Source organism: Myripristis murdjan, chromosome 11, assembly GCF_902150065.1.
Source record: "Myripristis murdjan chromosome 11, fMyrMur1.1, whole genome shotgun sequence".
Classification (NCBI taxonomy): Eukaryota; Metazoa; Chordata; class Actinopteri; order Holocentriformes; family Holocentridae; genus Myripristis; species Myripristis murdjan.
In genome coordinates this window covers 29,020,170-29,036,885 of record NC_043990.1, presented here as the reverse complement: position 1 = coordinate 29,036,885, position 16,716 = coordinate 29,020,170, and the positions used below count along the sequence as shown (strand labels likewise).

Here is a 16,716-nt window from a genome sequence, read left to right as displayed (position 1 = left end):
CACTATATTACTATTTCTCCAGTCTCTTCCTTACTGTGGCAAAACAGTTGCAAAAATAATACAATCAGCACACAAACAAACACAAACAAAGCAGATTATGCCAATATCAAAAACAACTTTTTTCTTCTTTCTTTTTTGGTGCACTTATAATCATTTGTGAAAGTATTATAACATTGTGTCTTCTTGGTGCAAGCCTACCCTGGGGAAGTTTGCTATAGTTCGCTACAAGCTGGAACAACTTTTCAATTCAAATAGGAAAATAACAAGAAAACAGACATTTGATTTCCTTAAAAAATGGGTACTGGGACTCCTTGTTTTTTGTATTGGCATAATCTGCTTTGTTCACGTTTGTGAAGTGTTATTTTGGGATCTGTTTGCTATGCTATAGAAATTAATGGAGAGATACAAATACAGTGTTCTGGATTAGCAGTCTGGGGGAGCAGGAAGTGTTACAGCCTGAAAAGGGGAGATTTGAATGAGACACTCCGAAACGATGCTCTCCTTCCTGTTGCTTCATTAAGAATATGTGAAAATTTACAGATTTTTATAACTGTAACAAGAACAATATATTTTCTTTACATTGCAAGCAATATTTTCAAATATAATTTTCTTTTTTCCTTTAACAGTAGAAATCACATTAGGTAAATATTCAAAATACCCTGTACAAATTAATGAACAAACATGCATTGTCAAACCTGAGTGCACTGAATGTATTTGCTGTAAAACACACTTAAAGAGTGAGTACACATTATATATAACATGCTCATAAACATCAACAGCAGCGGCAACGCTTTAAAATGTGCGTCGCACCGAGCCAGTCAAGCTGCACACTGTATGCCGTGGCTGTGCTAGTCACTTCAGCTAGCCGTTTACAAAGCATTAATTAACATGCTTTTCATGCCTTTAACACGCTCAAATACGCACCACTAAGATAACAGAACATCAATCAACATGTAAACAAACATACACCAAAATACACAACAAAAAAAGTTTGCTTTATACCTGAAAAGGGGAGATTTGAACGAAACACTCCGACACGATGCTCTTCTTCCAGTTGCTTTATTAGGAATGAGGTATTGTGCAGAGAGCTCCCCTTCCGGACTCTGCAGACATCACCAATCAATCACGTATTTCTCCTTCTTCAGGATCAACCAACTGGTGACACATCAAACTACCACAGGTATTTATACACCCTTCTAAACATTTTCTTTCATATCAAATATAACATTTTTAATTTCTTGTACACTTCTTGCATTTTAACATTTTTTAGTGACTTTTCTTCCACAGAACATTTTTATACAACCTTTTGTATTTTTAACAATAAACTATTATGGATTAATTTCTCCTTGTCTGTCTGTTTTTAATCAGATTTTTAATATTTTTGAATACCTAATGAACTTGTTTTTGTTGTATCAATCAGCTTTGAAATCTGATGAAATCAATCTATCACAGAAGCAACTAATGAGGATATTTCACCACCATGTGGACTCATATAATGACCATGAACTAGACAACCAAACACTCTACCAAGTTTCATATTGCTTTAAGGCAATCTCCTTTTAGGCCATAATCTCCAGCAAAATCCAACATATATTCTGCCATATCTAATTCAGTGACACACAATGTAAAATGCAGTGTAGATGCCAATCTCTGAGGTGATCTGTTTGGTTGCCATGTTTTGAAGTCCTTTGACTTCTGCACCTGAGAAAGGCATTTTAGCAGGTCAACTGTTCTTGTTATCTTAAGACTTTGACACAGAAAACCAGAATCTGTTGATACAGGAAACCAGAACATTTTTCAATATACAGTGGTCCCTCGTTAATCACGGGGGTGACGTTCTAAAAATAACCCGCAATAGGCGAAATCCGTAGTAGTAGTAGTAAGCTTTATTTTTTACAATTATTCTAGATGTTTTAAGGCTGTAAAACCCCTCACTACACACTTTATACACTTTTCTCAGACCGGCATTAACATTTTCTCACTTTTCTCTCTTGTTTAAACTCTCAAAGTTCAAACCTTTGTAGAAAAATAAGTCCAAAAAAAAAAAAAAAAGCATGCAAAATTGCACTAAAAAAATCCGCGAAACTGCGAGGCCACGAAAGGTGAACCGTGTTGTAGCGAGGGACAACTGTAAAATAAACAAATGTCCACTAAAATGGACATTAATATTATGGTCATCAGTGACATAACATAATGCTGGCTCCACTATGACTATGTTTACATTCTCACAAGAACATAGATTACTGTGTAATCATGTTAAGGCAGAAAATCACAGAGCAAAACTCCAGTTTGCATGCAGTAGGTCAGTAATCAGATTCTCCCCCACACACACCCCAACATACCTTGGACTGTTAGCGCTTCTGGCCGCGGTGCTGTAGCCTACATGGAGCATCTTGTGTTGGCAGCTCCAAACGCTTTGTGCCTCCGCTCCGGACAGCAGTGGGTCGGACAGCTCAGTGAGAGGCAGCAATTATTTTTCTGCCACTTTTGTAGGTGGACTGACAATCAAGCAGGCAGCAGCAAATGTAATTTTCAAGCCATTATATTTAGTCATGTAGATGCAAATTTATTAAAAAGCATTGTTCAATGACCATTTAGAACAGATAGTGATGTTTTTCTACTTCCTAGTGTTCTGTTGTGTCAATTTCTTTATCTGCTCTCTTTTTTTGCACATATTAATGGGGTTTCTCCAGCAGAAATCTAACTGTGTTAACCTGCTTTCTCTTAATCCTCTAACCTGATAATAGCTATAAACCAGGTTTCTTGTTTATAAATGCTGTTTCCCAAATCAGATAACTGCCTTACATCAGCAATGACCAGATTGGTAAAAGTGAATGTAAATGCACAGTATAACAACATAATACAGGTAACTTATGATGCTAACACACATGGTAGCTGAAAATGTAATGTAAGGCTTCCAATCTCCTCAGCTATGGTCTCATTTAATTTTAGTTAATTAATGCTAACAATATGTCATAATTATTTAGGTTATGATTTATTGATGAAATATATCTTTAAAAGATATAGGAAATATATGGTCAGTAAGGGGCAGTGGGTAAGTGAGCAGTGGATTGGCAGTGGCAGCTTTGAATGTATTAACTTTACTATACATTTTCTCATAAAAAAAAGAAAACAAATCTTTCCTCTGACCATATTCCTTTCACTGGGATTCAGAAAAGGTTGTCATGGTGCAAGATTTCCTAGATGGTGTTCATTATCAGGATATGATGAAGGAGGTTACAATAGCATGCAAAGGTATGATTTATTTGCCCTTTCAAAGCATAACCTGAGTTAATTTCTCTGTTTGATTTCAGCTTGTCATTGGCAGGACAGTATTTGTCCCTTTTCATTTTGACTTTCGCAGAAAAAAAGATGAGGTAAACTATGGTAGGCTATTCATTTCTCGAGAAAACAGGGTTCATAAACTTTCAGACAGAACGACTGATCACAAAATAAACTGAGACATGAATTCAACAATGCAGAGGTTATTTGTTACACAGCCTCTGCAGACATTTACCTGCTGTATACGAGCACTTACAGCTTCTCCTTTCCTTCATTCTTCTGATCCCCTTGCTTCATTTCAGCTCTCAATATGGATTTAATCAGGACATCATTTTCCCTTTTCTCATTTTCATGTCCCACATTCAATTCAGCAATTATGACATGTTCTGCGATTCTTGTATTATTAGCAACTGAACTGACAAGTGTTGATTTGGCTCATTGTTGATTTCATTCGGGCAACTGGCTCAGGACATCAAGATCTAATGAAAAGCTCAAGTGAGAACACCAGGCTATTATAATGCTGCATTCTGCAGGCTTAATGGCATTAGTGTTTCGTTTTTCAGAAGCTAACGATGCATTGTGCTCCTACCTATTTGTGCTCAGAGGCAATGCTTCTACATTATGAGATTCTTTAATCGGCTTTGGTAGCCTGCATCTGCTCACTGAAAAAAAAAAAAAAAAAAAAAAAACAGACTGCATGTAATATCATCTAGACCCAGGTACTGCTGTTGCTATAGCAATTGTAATTACAAAAGGTCCATTAACTCACAACAGTTTTACCAGTCAAAGGGGGGTTCACATTAACAAAATTTACATATTGAGGAAATTAACACAATTGGCACGAAACCAGGGTCATTATAATGAGAACCAGAGCCAGCCCAAGCCTTCATGGGGCCCTAAGCAGAATTTGATTTGGGGCCCCTCGGTGCCACCAAATAAGATTGACTATTGTCATTGCTTGATCATTCCCACATCTACTGTAAATCTAATACACCCATTATCAGTTTTATTAGGTGTAGCCTACCTGTGTTGCTTAATACCTGGCATGGTTTTACTCTTTTATGGCTTTTAATCTTAAAAGGTAGCAAACTCACACGAGTGCTCTGGTGTTAATTTGCATTATAATATAGTCATACAGTATATGGCATACTGAATGTGGTGCATTGAACAATAAACTAGCAGACAATGTGTTTACTGTAAAGTTAACCACTTTCATTTATTTTGGGTTACAAAATTTGCAATGTGCAACAGTGCAGAGGAACAATTAACTATAACAATCAAATTCCTTAGATAAACAGTTCCCCCCTCAGTAATAATAAACACTAACATAAAAAAAGACAATATTAAATAACTAATGATATAAAATGAACAAAGGAAGTTGTAATAAGATAACCATAACAGTTAAAAAGTAACATGTAAAGCTGAATAAATATTCTTGAAAACTATGTACAAATGTGTAAAAGGTTCAGAAAAAAAATGAGAAAAAAATCCATTACCAGCCACATCAGCTGAGGCTGAAACAGACACAGAAGAAACAGGAGGAGCAGTGGATGCAGGGCCTGCAAAGTGCTACTTGTCTGCAGAGGAGGATGGACTTTACATATCGTATCTAAAAATCTTCCCTGAATCCTCTCAAATGACGAATAGTCTGATCACATTGAGTCAATAAAAAACACATAATATTGATATTTAGCTAAGGAGAAATCTTTATATCTATACCTATATCTATCTATATATCTATCTATATATACATATACATAGATAGATAGATAGATAGATAGATAGATAGATAGATAGATAGACAGATAGATAGATTTCCATGTATAATATGGTCAAAATATGCAAAAGTTTTTCAAGGAGTGAGAAGGAGAGAGAGTTGGACGGCTGGTTAGGAGCTGGCGAAGCAGGCTGACAGGCTGTGTGGTGCAGTCTGGGAAGACACTGGAGAGAGTGAAGACGGCCAGGCAGGGTGGAGAGATGATCCTGGAGCACAAAGAGAACAAGGGTTGGACAAAGGCAATGAAGGAGTCTCAGAAAACATACACAGTGTGAGAATACTGCCGGCAAGGCGTTTAACTACCAGTGTGGTAGAGGTGATGATCTGGCAAAGTCTGGGAGTGAGAGCCAGATTCTTACACAGCAGGCTTGATGAGTTGAGTTGCTGAGAGAAAGAGAGAGAGAGAGAGAGAGAGAGAGAGAGAGAGAGGGAAAAAAGTAGACCAGTAGACCATAGCCCCCCCAATGGGCAGCACCTGGTGACCCACCAGTCTTGTTGGGGTGGTCACCATGGAACTGCTGGATGAGGTTGTGGTCCAGGATGAGCTGTCAGAGAAACCAACATCTTTCCCCTGGACCACAGCTTTCCTAATCCACCAGATACTGGAAACCACGGCTGCTGCAGCGCACATCCAACATCTGCCATACAGTGAAAGCGGGATGATCATCAATTATGTGAGGGGGTGGCAGGGCGGCAGTCAGAAGGCACAGGGAGCTAGTGGAGACAGGCTTCAACAAGGAAACGTGGAACGTAGGATGGACTTGAGATGCAGGTAACGTATGTCTGACAACGGAGGGATTAATTAAAGATACAATCTCATAGGGCCTGATGTACCAGGACGATAATGTTTTAGAATCTGTCTAAAGGGGATGGTCCTTGGCAGATAGCCAAACTGTCTGTCCTGACTGGGCATCTGGAGCAGGTGTCTGATGGTGGTCAGCGAGGTTGCGGTTGCGGTCAGCAGAGCGGAGCAGAGATGCACAAGCATCCCTCTATATACGGTGGCAGCTAAGGAGATGAGCTTGGACCAAGGGAAACGCCATATTCTCCTTCTGAGCAGAGAAGAAAGGCAGTTGATAGCCATGAGAGCACTCATATGGAGACATACCTGTGGCTGAGCTGGTGAAGGAGTTACAGGCTTATTCAATCCAGGGTAGTTGAGTGCTCCAGGTCGAGGGACTCCTGGCAGTAACGCAGTGGAGAGCTGCCTCCAGATCATGGTTGGTTCATTCAATTGGTTCATTTGGTTCATTTGGGGATGGAAACCTGAGGAGAGACTGACACATGAGGGTAATTTGAGGAGAGCCACAAAATGCACTGCCTTGGAAAATATGTCAAATATGGTAAGTATGACAGTGCTACCTTGGGATGGTGGAACAACCCAACAACCATGGTCGATTGGGAACTGGGAGAGGATGGAGCAGACCAGCAGGAGGCTAATGGGAGGCCTTGCTGTGGGTACACACAGTGCAGGCTGAGATGAGGGTGCAGCTGTAAGGTCCCAAGGAGGACCACCAAAAGTACTGCCGGAGGAAGGAGATTGTGTGGCTAATTCCCGGATGGCAGGTAAATCGAGATGCATAGGCCCACTAGAGAATCGGGAACCGGATGGAGTCAGGTACAAATAGACGGTTAGGAGGACTGTTACTGGGTAAGGTTGGGAATGCTGAGCCTCCATGACAGCCAAACATAAAACAATTGCAACAACACAAGACATAGCAAAGCAGCTAATATCACCTACCAGTCCCACAGCAGGGAGCTGCTCGGCGTTTTTTGCTCCATTCTTGCTTCTTGCTCAGTCATTCTGTCTTTTGCTTTTCCTTGTTTCCTCTGTCATTGTTTTCTTGGGGTTTCTTGGGCTCTGCCATGATTACTGAGAGCAGCTACCGACCTAGCTGGACAACACACTCTGTGCAGCTTGTCACACTGTATCACATTGTGTTGGTGAACAACGTTACACACAGGGCGACCTTGCCAAAAGAACCCTTCCCTAAGAAGTCCTGCACCCAGTAGGTGGAGTAGATCATTTATTATCTGCTCCATCAGTAATTCTTTGGCCATTAGATGGTAATTCAATTCAAATTCAAACACTTGAATAAGTTATGAGGAAAAAAAAACGCTTACAGTCACAGACATCATTTATAGGCTACAGGCTGTTGGGCTCTTATCTAAAGCAGCTGGGCAGCACACAGTCGAAAATCATGGAGGAACAAAAACATTCACCCACTGACACTTGTATTCACTGACAGACAATCAGGACCTATCAGAGGTCTATTTTCTTCTCATAGACACATATGCCTTAAAGAGAGCATGTTGTATGTATGAACCTCCCAAAGTATGGCAGCTGCCTTACCTTGCCATACCTAATTGACGCCCATGGTATGGAGTGAGTAACTTTCTTTCTTCTGTAGACTTAAGTGTCCCAGAGTTTGTTTTTCTGATTTGTCTGATTGTTTGATTATGTTGTAGGAAAAGTTTATTTGTGCTTCTAGTGGAAGTGTAATGCTCTCATAATACCTTGTGCACTTCAAGTAAAGTGCAGCTGATAGGAGTGTAATTGAGAGGAGAAATGGAACGCCACAAAGTAAATGCATTAATGATAACTGTATTTTGATAACCATGTCAAATGTAAAGTCATTCACATCAAGCTGCAGATACTAGGAAGAAGAGTACTAGTATCTGTGTCTGGCTGTGAGTGCCGGTGATCCGGCTGTTCTGGGGTCTGGCTATGTCCTGGATGTGGATACCGAGATGCCAGATTTGAGGTTCCGCTGTTAAAGGCTTGATTGCCATTCTGGAGAGCTGTGAGCTGAGAGGCGCTGCTGCTGTGGGGTGACATCAAACTGTCCGGTCTGACCTGGGATGCTGCATTTCTCTGCAGGGCAATGGTCCTGCACATTTGCTCGTAAAAGTTGCACACTAAGATGTACTGTTCAGACCAACGGGCTTCCACCTCATGCAGCTTGTTACGCCACCTCTGCGCACACACACACACACACACACACACACAACGTGACAGCATTTAACATAATCATCAGTGACAACCTGATATCTTTAAGACATAAAGTAAAAAAAAAGGAATGAACATCTGCTCGGGACACACTGAAATGTTACAGTATTTATGACTGGAAATGCAAGTCTGAAAAGGTTAAAGGACCATATCAGTGATTTGGTTTTCTACTGTTTACCCCCATTTGACACTGCAACAAACCATTTTACAAATCATGCGAAGAGTGGATGTCACAACATCCAATCAAAATCCCGAATGTTCTGCTTCTGCAGCTAACAAAGTCATCACCATTCATAAACCACAGAACTGACGATTGGCTGTGTAAAGCAAATTTTTCCTTAGGTACTATTTTCTCTGGTGGAGAACCCATTTCACTCCACCCAATTTTGAGTCATCAAAGCACAACAGTGCTGCTGCTTTTAGGAAAACTAATGTGGATGACTTTATTACAGTGATGGAATACTGGTGTGAAGAAAGTTTGAAGTCTCTGAAAGTTCATTTTCATATTGCAGTAGAAAGAATGGAATTAATTGGTGCCTGGATAAAAGGCAGGAAAAATAATATCGTAGTTCTACAGTGTGACTGCTTGCTTTGGGAAAACATTAGCAGAAACATGAAGTTTATGCATTTGGTATATATTACCCTAAACATGCAGAATCACTGTGATGGTCCTTGAGTGTTCACTGATGCCACCTCATCATACATGGTCTGTGGAGGTTCTCAGTCATCCAGATCATGATGATTCATAAAGAGTTGAATTAACATCACTATTATGAATAATTAACTTAACTTAATAACTTTACTGCAAAGCTGATGATTTTAATTAATTCCAAAGGGCCAACTTTAATTGATCCCTTTGTTGTCACAGAGTGAGATCCATCTACGAACCCAGTGAGGTGCTTATTTTGTCACAGTGGAAGTGTCAATACAGTTTATCGATTGGTTCCTCGCAAATGATGGCCAGTTGGTCCACTGGCAGAATTCGCGATACAGTGTCGATTCTACCTAATGCAATTTCTTTAAGAACTGGATACTCACTCATTTAATATTTATTAAGTGTTCAGTAATTAGCAGTAGGCCTGTGTCTTGTCACTTCAACAAGTGCAACTCTTAATCCATCAGAGCTACACAGCGCTGGTGTTGTGGTCTAGCTGTGGTAAAGTAATGATGAAGGCTTTGTCCTACCTGTGAGAGCCACTCCATGGCAGTCGTGACACTCAGAGGCCCCTCCACGCTCCCATCCCGCCTGATGTATATGTCTTCGATGTCAGTCTGGTAGAGGATGGGCTCAGTGTTGGCTACAGGGGATTGGAGGGTAAGGCACACCACCCTGAGGCGTCTCCCATCCTGACCGGGCCTTACCACAGGAAGGAAGATGAGGCTATACTGGTGGGGAAAGACAGGAGGCTTGAACATCTTCAAGCAGGAGTCCACCTGCTGGCGGGCATGGTCCTCCCAAATGTGGCTAATGACTACGCCACAGATCGTGCCGTCATTGTCCACCCCGACCAGTAAACTGCCCCCCTCGCTGTTCAGGAAGGCACAGGTGTAGCGTCGGACATCACGGAGGAAACATGTTTTCAGATAATCTCCTGGAGAGCAGAGGACAAATAGGACACCTTTATTGATATATTGTAAATGGTGGTGTTTGGTGTTTGTAAGTGGTTGCTATGGTGTTGTGGGTGGTTGCTAGGGAGTTACGAGGTGGTTGCTATGGTGTTCCTGTTGGTTGCTAAAGCATTGCAAGGTGGTTGCCATGGTGTCTGGGGGTTTTGCTATTCAGTTGCTATGGTGTTCTGGGTGGTTGCTAGGGCACTGCTGTTGCAACGTTGCAATGGTGTTCCTTATGGTTGCTAAGATGCTGGTAGGAAGTGGCTATGGTGTCTGGAGGTGTTGCTATGCAGTTACTATCATAGGTTGCTAAGGCATAGCTAGGCAGTTGCTGTGGTGGTCCTGATGGTTGGTAAGGCATTGCCAGGCCGTTGCTTTGATATTTTGGGGTGTTCCTGTGCAGTTGCTATGATGTTCTGGGTGGTTGCTATGGCATTCCTATGGTGTTCCTGACAGTTGGTCAGGTGTTGCTATGGTATTTCAGGTGGTTGCTAGAGGGTTGATAGAGTGATAGGGGCAGTTGCTAGGGAATTGCTAGGGTAGAGGGGGTGATTGCTCAGATGTAATGGCAGCAGTGAGATATGTAGAGGCATTCAGGGACAGTGAGAAATTCTAAAGTCAAATGTAAAACGCTTTGAAAGTTACACTAAATGTCAATATTTACAGGCGTAGATTAAAGTGTGTTATGTGGCCAGTGGTGGAAGACATACTTCTGCATAAGTAAAAGTAAGAATTCCAGCATTGAAGAAATACTCAGCATCCTAATGTACTTAAAGCACAAAAAGAGCTCAGTGTTCAAATTTCTTTGAACTTTGATGACACTTTGATGATTTGCATGTGTGTAAAGTAGCCAATGACAGGCTGGTCTGTCACTGTCTGCCCAGAGACAGAAGTAGAGCATAAGTTGCTGAGTGGCAACGGCAGTTGTGAGACATTCTGCTCATAGTGATGGTCAAACTACTACAATACTTATTTATCAATTACAGTAACTCCTAATAAAATGTATCATCATAAATGTAAGGCTTTCATTGGCAAGTCCCAAAAATGTCAGAACAGTAGTGAGTAAAAAAAGTGTCTTTTCTCCCTCTGTCCTGAATTTTTGGTTATCAGTTAAAATGTGACTTCTGGCACTCCTGCTGCTTTGAAGCTTACACAGGCAAAAGTTTAAGCCTGTTTGCTTCTGTAGATACATGCTCAGAAGCAGAACAAATTTCCCTACCACTTTACCTGTTTTTATGGATGTGAAGTGGAAATTGTGGATGTTAAAGTTAAGTTAAGGCAAGTTAAAGAGAAGATTTTTAGACACGGCTCCTCTCTAGCGATGATGTCACCCAGTCTAACTCTGAACATTCCATGCAACACACACCCATTATATCAGAGTCAAAAACTGTGCAGCTACTGCACAAAACTTAAACTGTGTTTTCCACCAAAATACAACAGATACATAAAAAATATGTGCTGAAACTTTAAACTTTGAATGGAGTTTGTAGGGCAAAGTATGAGGGAGCTGTGAGGGTTTGAAAATGCATGGTTGTTGGCTATTTTGCCATTCATTTGAAACACGTTGCAAAAATACAAATTCAATCTGCAATTGCAAATCGCTTTAAAAAAAGGGCAACCCACTTCTCCTCAACAAGGCGCACATTTTTTCTATTTTGCGTGTGGACAAAATCTGTGCAATGCAGAGCCTAGCAAATATTTGGCCATTCATTCATTACTTGTAAAAGTCAAAGTAGACTTCTCACAATCAGGGTGCCCATTTTTGTGTTTGTTGTATGGGGTTAACGCAAATACTCTGGGAGGAGTAGCAAACCTAAATTTGTACAGAAGAATAAAGTAAAATAATTAGTATGATGGATTGTAATATATGCCGTCATTGCATTGCAAAGCAGGTACATAAATAATAATAATAATAATAATAATAATAATGTAATAGAAATAATAAATATTTAAATTACTAATTACAATTAAATTACATTAGTTGCATCAAAATATACATATAAACAAAATAGAAATTTCTCCTATAGCATATATATTCAATTTTTATTTTATTTAACTTCTTCTATTTTTTTTTTAATTGTATTATTTATCTTTATTTATCTTTATATATTAATTAGAATAACTGTACAATGGAAAACTCGACTTGCAATACTTAAAAAATAGACCCTTTTCACAACAACTATTTTAAAAATGAAATAGCAGGTAAACAAAGGTGTTACTAACATAATAATTAACATAACATAATTAATTATGGTTCCGTTTTATTTAAGTTTTGTAGAGTCTTTCCAGTGAAACAGAATACACAACATCTGCGCCCTGGCTCTGTTAGACCTACACGTAACTTTAATATCAGTAATTAATTGTGATAGTAATTGTGTCTACCCTGCTATTTCAGGTCAAAATGGCTGCTGTGAACAGAGTCCATTGCAATAATTACAGAATTGTATCAAATAGACTGTTAAGATTATGGCATAAATCGTAACCTTACCTCGCCCTCGTTTAAACTCCATTTTGCGTGTCTCACTGCCAAGGTTATCCCCGTAGACAAGCTCTGGTCCAATGATGGGACAGCCTGAGTGGAGCCTTAATAGAGGCCGGGAGAGGGCGTCTGTAGAGAAACCAGGAACACCCCTGCTCTGTGGGGTTAAAGAGACACAGCATCACACAAACACCATATCATCACTACAAGGTGTCTGCAAGTATGTAGGAGCTCAATTTAACACATTTGAAGATATTTGTAAAACAGCTTTGAGTGAAATGTAACATTGTTTTATGAAGTTTTACGGTGAAATGGGTTATTTCTACCTAAGTATTATACATATTAGTATTGTGATCCGGCCAAAAATGACCCCATACAGCGTTTGTACAGCAGCTTATTATGATCTATATTATTATTATGATCACCTCTAGTGGTCCTGTTGAGGATGTGTTTGTCTTCAGGTAGCTAACAGCTAGCTAAATATATCAGCAAGTATTCACTAATACGCTAGTACACACCAAACCTTCCTTTCGTGTTAACAACAGTCTTTTCCTAAACCACACAATGTCTAATTATTTGACAGAATAAGCACCTACATGTTCTGTCTTGATTATAATGATATAACATTACATGACGTGGTTTGATGCCATAGAAGTCAACATTAGTTTGGAGGCATGTATCCTGGTCAACTCTATGGTTAACATAATTCTGTGACAAAATAAACCATACACTTATCCTTATCAATATATACTTTGACACATAATATATATTTTATGCATCTTTTTTCATTTTATTATGTATTTATTTACTGCACTGAATTCATTAAATGAATCTCTGATAAAGTGAAAATCAATAACATGAATAGCATGTCCAGCAGTTTGCCGGTGCCCTGTCCTTCGTGTTGTCCCTGCATGGAGTCTCCTCCGTAGTTTTCTGTTGCATAGGGATGCTGCTATCGCTCAGAGTACGAAGGTACAGTTTCTCCATTGATATGGAGACCATTGAAATGGTTGGCAGACGAGGACAGACGAGGGCCTCATCGCTCTCCTGCCAGATAGTCCAATGACTCACATAAGAGGAGCCTCAAACCCACGGCAAACTTGTCTCATTCCAGGATTGTCAGGATGATGGTTATGGACACTGTCACACTGAGCAGGATCAGTAACACCATTCCAACAAGGACTACGGCGGCCCAAATGCACCCCATCAGGGAAACAGGTGCTAGCTGATGACATGGGGCACTCTTCAGGTAGCTCTTCAGGAGCCCCAAATGGAAGTGACAAAGGAAGGCCAGACAGCAATAGTGTACCGCTGAACCCCAGGGGTGACCCACATACTACGCCCTCCGCAGTCGTAACTGAAAACACTATTGCAGCAGCTGAGAGAACTGATACACATATTATGGTAGATACAGTCTCTCACATTGGATTTATCAGTGAAGCAACCAGAATAGCCATTCCCATACTGGCAAAAAGGCCTCTGCTGTAGGGTTTTGTTCTGTAGAAATGAGTGCCGGGCCAAAAGTTAGACACTTTAGGCACCATTGATGTAACCCTTGAGTTGGGTTCCCAAACACTTCATCACAACATGCACCGGCCATATGTATCAATGGTGTGTAAACATAAAAATGATGCTGAGCAAAAATATACGCAAAGATCGGTATTTGTCAAAGAGAAACTTGACATGAGAAGGTGTGTGCCCCTGAGCAGACTCTGCAGGTGGCGTACACCGATTTTCATAGAGAATTTAGTCACTTGGAGAAATTCCAAATGTGATATTTTTTTGCTGTTCTTACACTTACTGTAATAGTTTCTGTTATCATTCATTCATTTATTCATTCTAGTTAGTTGTCATTAGCATAATAATCAACAATATCTTAATAATGATAATTGCTGTAAAAATCCTCATTGTAAATGTCATTATTGTAATATCATCACTACCATTGTTGCATTCATATTATTAGTACACTATATTACCAAAAGTATTCGCTCACCTGCCTTTACTCATACTATGAACTGAAGTGCCATCCCATTCCTAACCCATAGAGTTCAATATGATGTTGGTCCACCTTTTGCAGCTATTACAGCTTCAACTCTTCTGGGAAGACTGTCCACAAGGTTGAGGAGAGTGTTTATAGGAATTTTTGACCATTCTTCCAAAAGCGCATTGGTGAGGTCACACACTGATGTTGGTCGAGAAGGCCTGGCTCTCAGTCTCCGCTCTAATTCATCCCAAAGGTGTTCTATCGGGTTCAGGTCAGGACTCTGTGCAGGCCAGCCAAGTTCATCCACACCAGACTCTGTCATCCATGTCTTTATGGACCTTGCTTTGTGCACTGGTGCACAGTCATGTTGGAAGAGGAAGGGGCCCGCTCCAAACTGTTCCCACAAGGTTGGGAGCATAGAATTGTCCAAAATGTTTGGTATCCTGAAGCATTCAAAGTTCCTTTCACTGGAACTAAGGGGCCAAGCCCAGCTCCTGAAAAACAACCCCACACCATAATTCCTCCTCCACCAAATTTCACAGTCGGCACAATGCAGTCTGAAATGTACCGTTCTCCTGGCAACCTCCAAACCCAGACTCGTCCATCAGATTGCCAGATGGAAAAGCGTGATTCATCACTCCAGAGAACGCGTCTCCACTGCTCTAGAGGCCAGTGGCGGCGTGCTTTACACCATTGCATCCGACGCTTTGCATTGCACTTGGTGATGTGTGGCTTGGCTGCAGCTGCTTGGCCATGGAAACCCATTCCATGAAGCTCTCTGCGTACTGTACTTGGGCTAATCTGAAGGTCACATGAAGTTTGTAGCTCTGTAGCAATTGACTGTGCAGAAAGTCGGCGACCTCTTTGCACTATGCGCTTCAGCATCCGCTGACCCCTCTCCGTCACTTTACGTGGCCTACCACTTCGTGGCTGAGTTGCTGTTGTTCCCAAACGCTTCCATTTTGTTATAATAGAGCTGACAGTTGACTGTGGAATATTTAGGAGCGAGGAAATTTCACGCCTGGATTTGTTGCACAGGTGGCATCCTATGACAGTTCCACGCTGGAATTCACTGAGCTCCTGAGAGCGGCCCATTCTTTCACAAATGTCTTGTTTCACAGTCTGCATGCCTGAGTGCTTGATTTTATACACCTGTGGCCAGGCCAAGTGATTAGGACACCTGATTCTGATCATTTGAATGGGTGAGCGAATACTTTTGGTAATATAGTGTATGATCATTATTACCACTGTCATCAGAATAGATGTCATTGTCTTCATCAGTATCATCTTAGTAATAATCATAATTATATTATCACTGTCACCATCATCGTCATCATAGTTGGACCTTTAAACTGGAAAACATGGTAAAAAAAAAAAAAAAAAAACATATTGCAATGCAGTTTTACAGTTGTTGCAACTGTGATATGATGCATGAGTTCCGCAGGAATAATAGTTTTTGCATTTTCAGTGGAAAAGCTGTTACAGTGATGATGGTGTGATTTTGGCACTAAACACGTTTTCTTGCATTTTGTAATTGTTTTGGTTTGTATCAGTTTTTAGGCCATAATGTCTCTGTAGGACCGTAATACTTTATTTATTACTGTGTTTTTCCCACACATTTTTACCTTTATCAACCAATTGGAGATCCTGTGATCAGATGTTGCACTTGGTTATACTGACTATGCTAACTGTTCCGTGCTACTGACAGCTCTGTCCTGTTTGTAGATTTGACTGTTGGTACTTACCCAAACTTCAGTGGCTGCAGTGGGACTCACAGCAGTGTGACTCCCTTGATGGGGAGTGTCTCTCAAGTGACTGGAGTGACTTGGTGTTTCCCTGTTGCTGACTTGAGGCGACCTCCTCTCTGGGCTCCCACTATCCTCTAACCTTGGTCTCTTATGATTACGTGGCATTGTGTTGAGTTGTAAAATGTTTCAGGTCAAGAGTTGCTGATAAGCTGCATAAGAAACACAAGGAGCACTGCTGCCACTAGGCTGAAGAAGACAAAGCTTATGTGTGTGAGTGCAGCTACACAATAAAAGACAGTTACAGTAAACTTACCTGCCGTCCACAGTCCCTGCAGCAGTTTGATGGCACTGTTAAAATGATGCACAACAGCCAGGCGTCATGACGACAAGGTGTGGGATTCTTCACACCTCAGCCTGAGAGAGGTTTTTTTTTTTTTTTTCCAGCCACAGAAATCCACATTTTTTAAACTCTAGGGAAGATTCCGAGGTTTCCTAAGATACCAAACATGTTCTGTTTAAGTGAAGCAGAACCTCTCCAGTGAGCCAGAATGCACAAGAATGCATGAACACTTTCATAATTAATGTATTGTTATATGAACAGTTACTGTCTATTTACAAGGGACGAGATAAAAAAAAAGATTAGATAGATAGATAGATAGATCTTTATTGTCATTGCACAATCAGTCTGTTAAAGAAATCAGTTTTTAGTTGACAGTTTCTATTTTGCCATGCTGACCCTGAATCAGTGTCTTTGATTTATTTTTTTAAAAATCTCTCTCTCTCTCTCTCTCTCTCTCTATATATATATATATATATATATAATAT

General features: G+C 40.4%; 1 protein-coding gene across 1 annotated transcript; it reads right to left on the bottom strand.

The window, feature by feature from the left end:
• Nucleotides 1–7,702: 7,702 nt before the first annotated feature.
• On the bottom strand, nt 7,703–16,056 carry LOC115367315 (schlafen-like protein 1). The gene is made up of 4 exons (XM_030062987.1): nt 15,889–16,056; nt 12,169–12,316; nt 9,255–9,661; nt 7,703–7,792 (listed from the first exon to the last, which is right to left on the bottom strand). The coding sequence occupies exons 1-4, from the start codon at nt 16,054–16,056 to the stop codon at nt 7,703–7,705; spliced, it is 813 nt and encodes a 270-aa protein (XP_029918847.1).
• Nucleotides 16,057–16,716: the final 660 nt, after the last annotated feature.

Excerpts from the sequence above, each read along its gene's own strand:
- LOC115367315 (XM_030062987.1), bottom strand. The coding sequence starts at position 16,056 with ATGCCACGTAATCATAAGAGACCAAGGTTAGAGGATAGTGGGAGCCCA. Across the intron at positions 12,317-15,888 it reads CTGCAGCCACTGAAGTTTGG|AGCAGGGGTGTTCCTGGTTT; the intron begins GTAAGTACCAAC and ends TTAACCCCACAG. Across the intron at positions 7,793-9,254 it reads CCATGGAGTGGCTCTCACAG|GACATAGCCAGACCCCAGAA; the intron begins GTAGGACAAAGC and ends ATCCACATCCAG.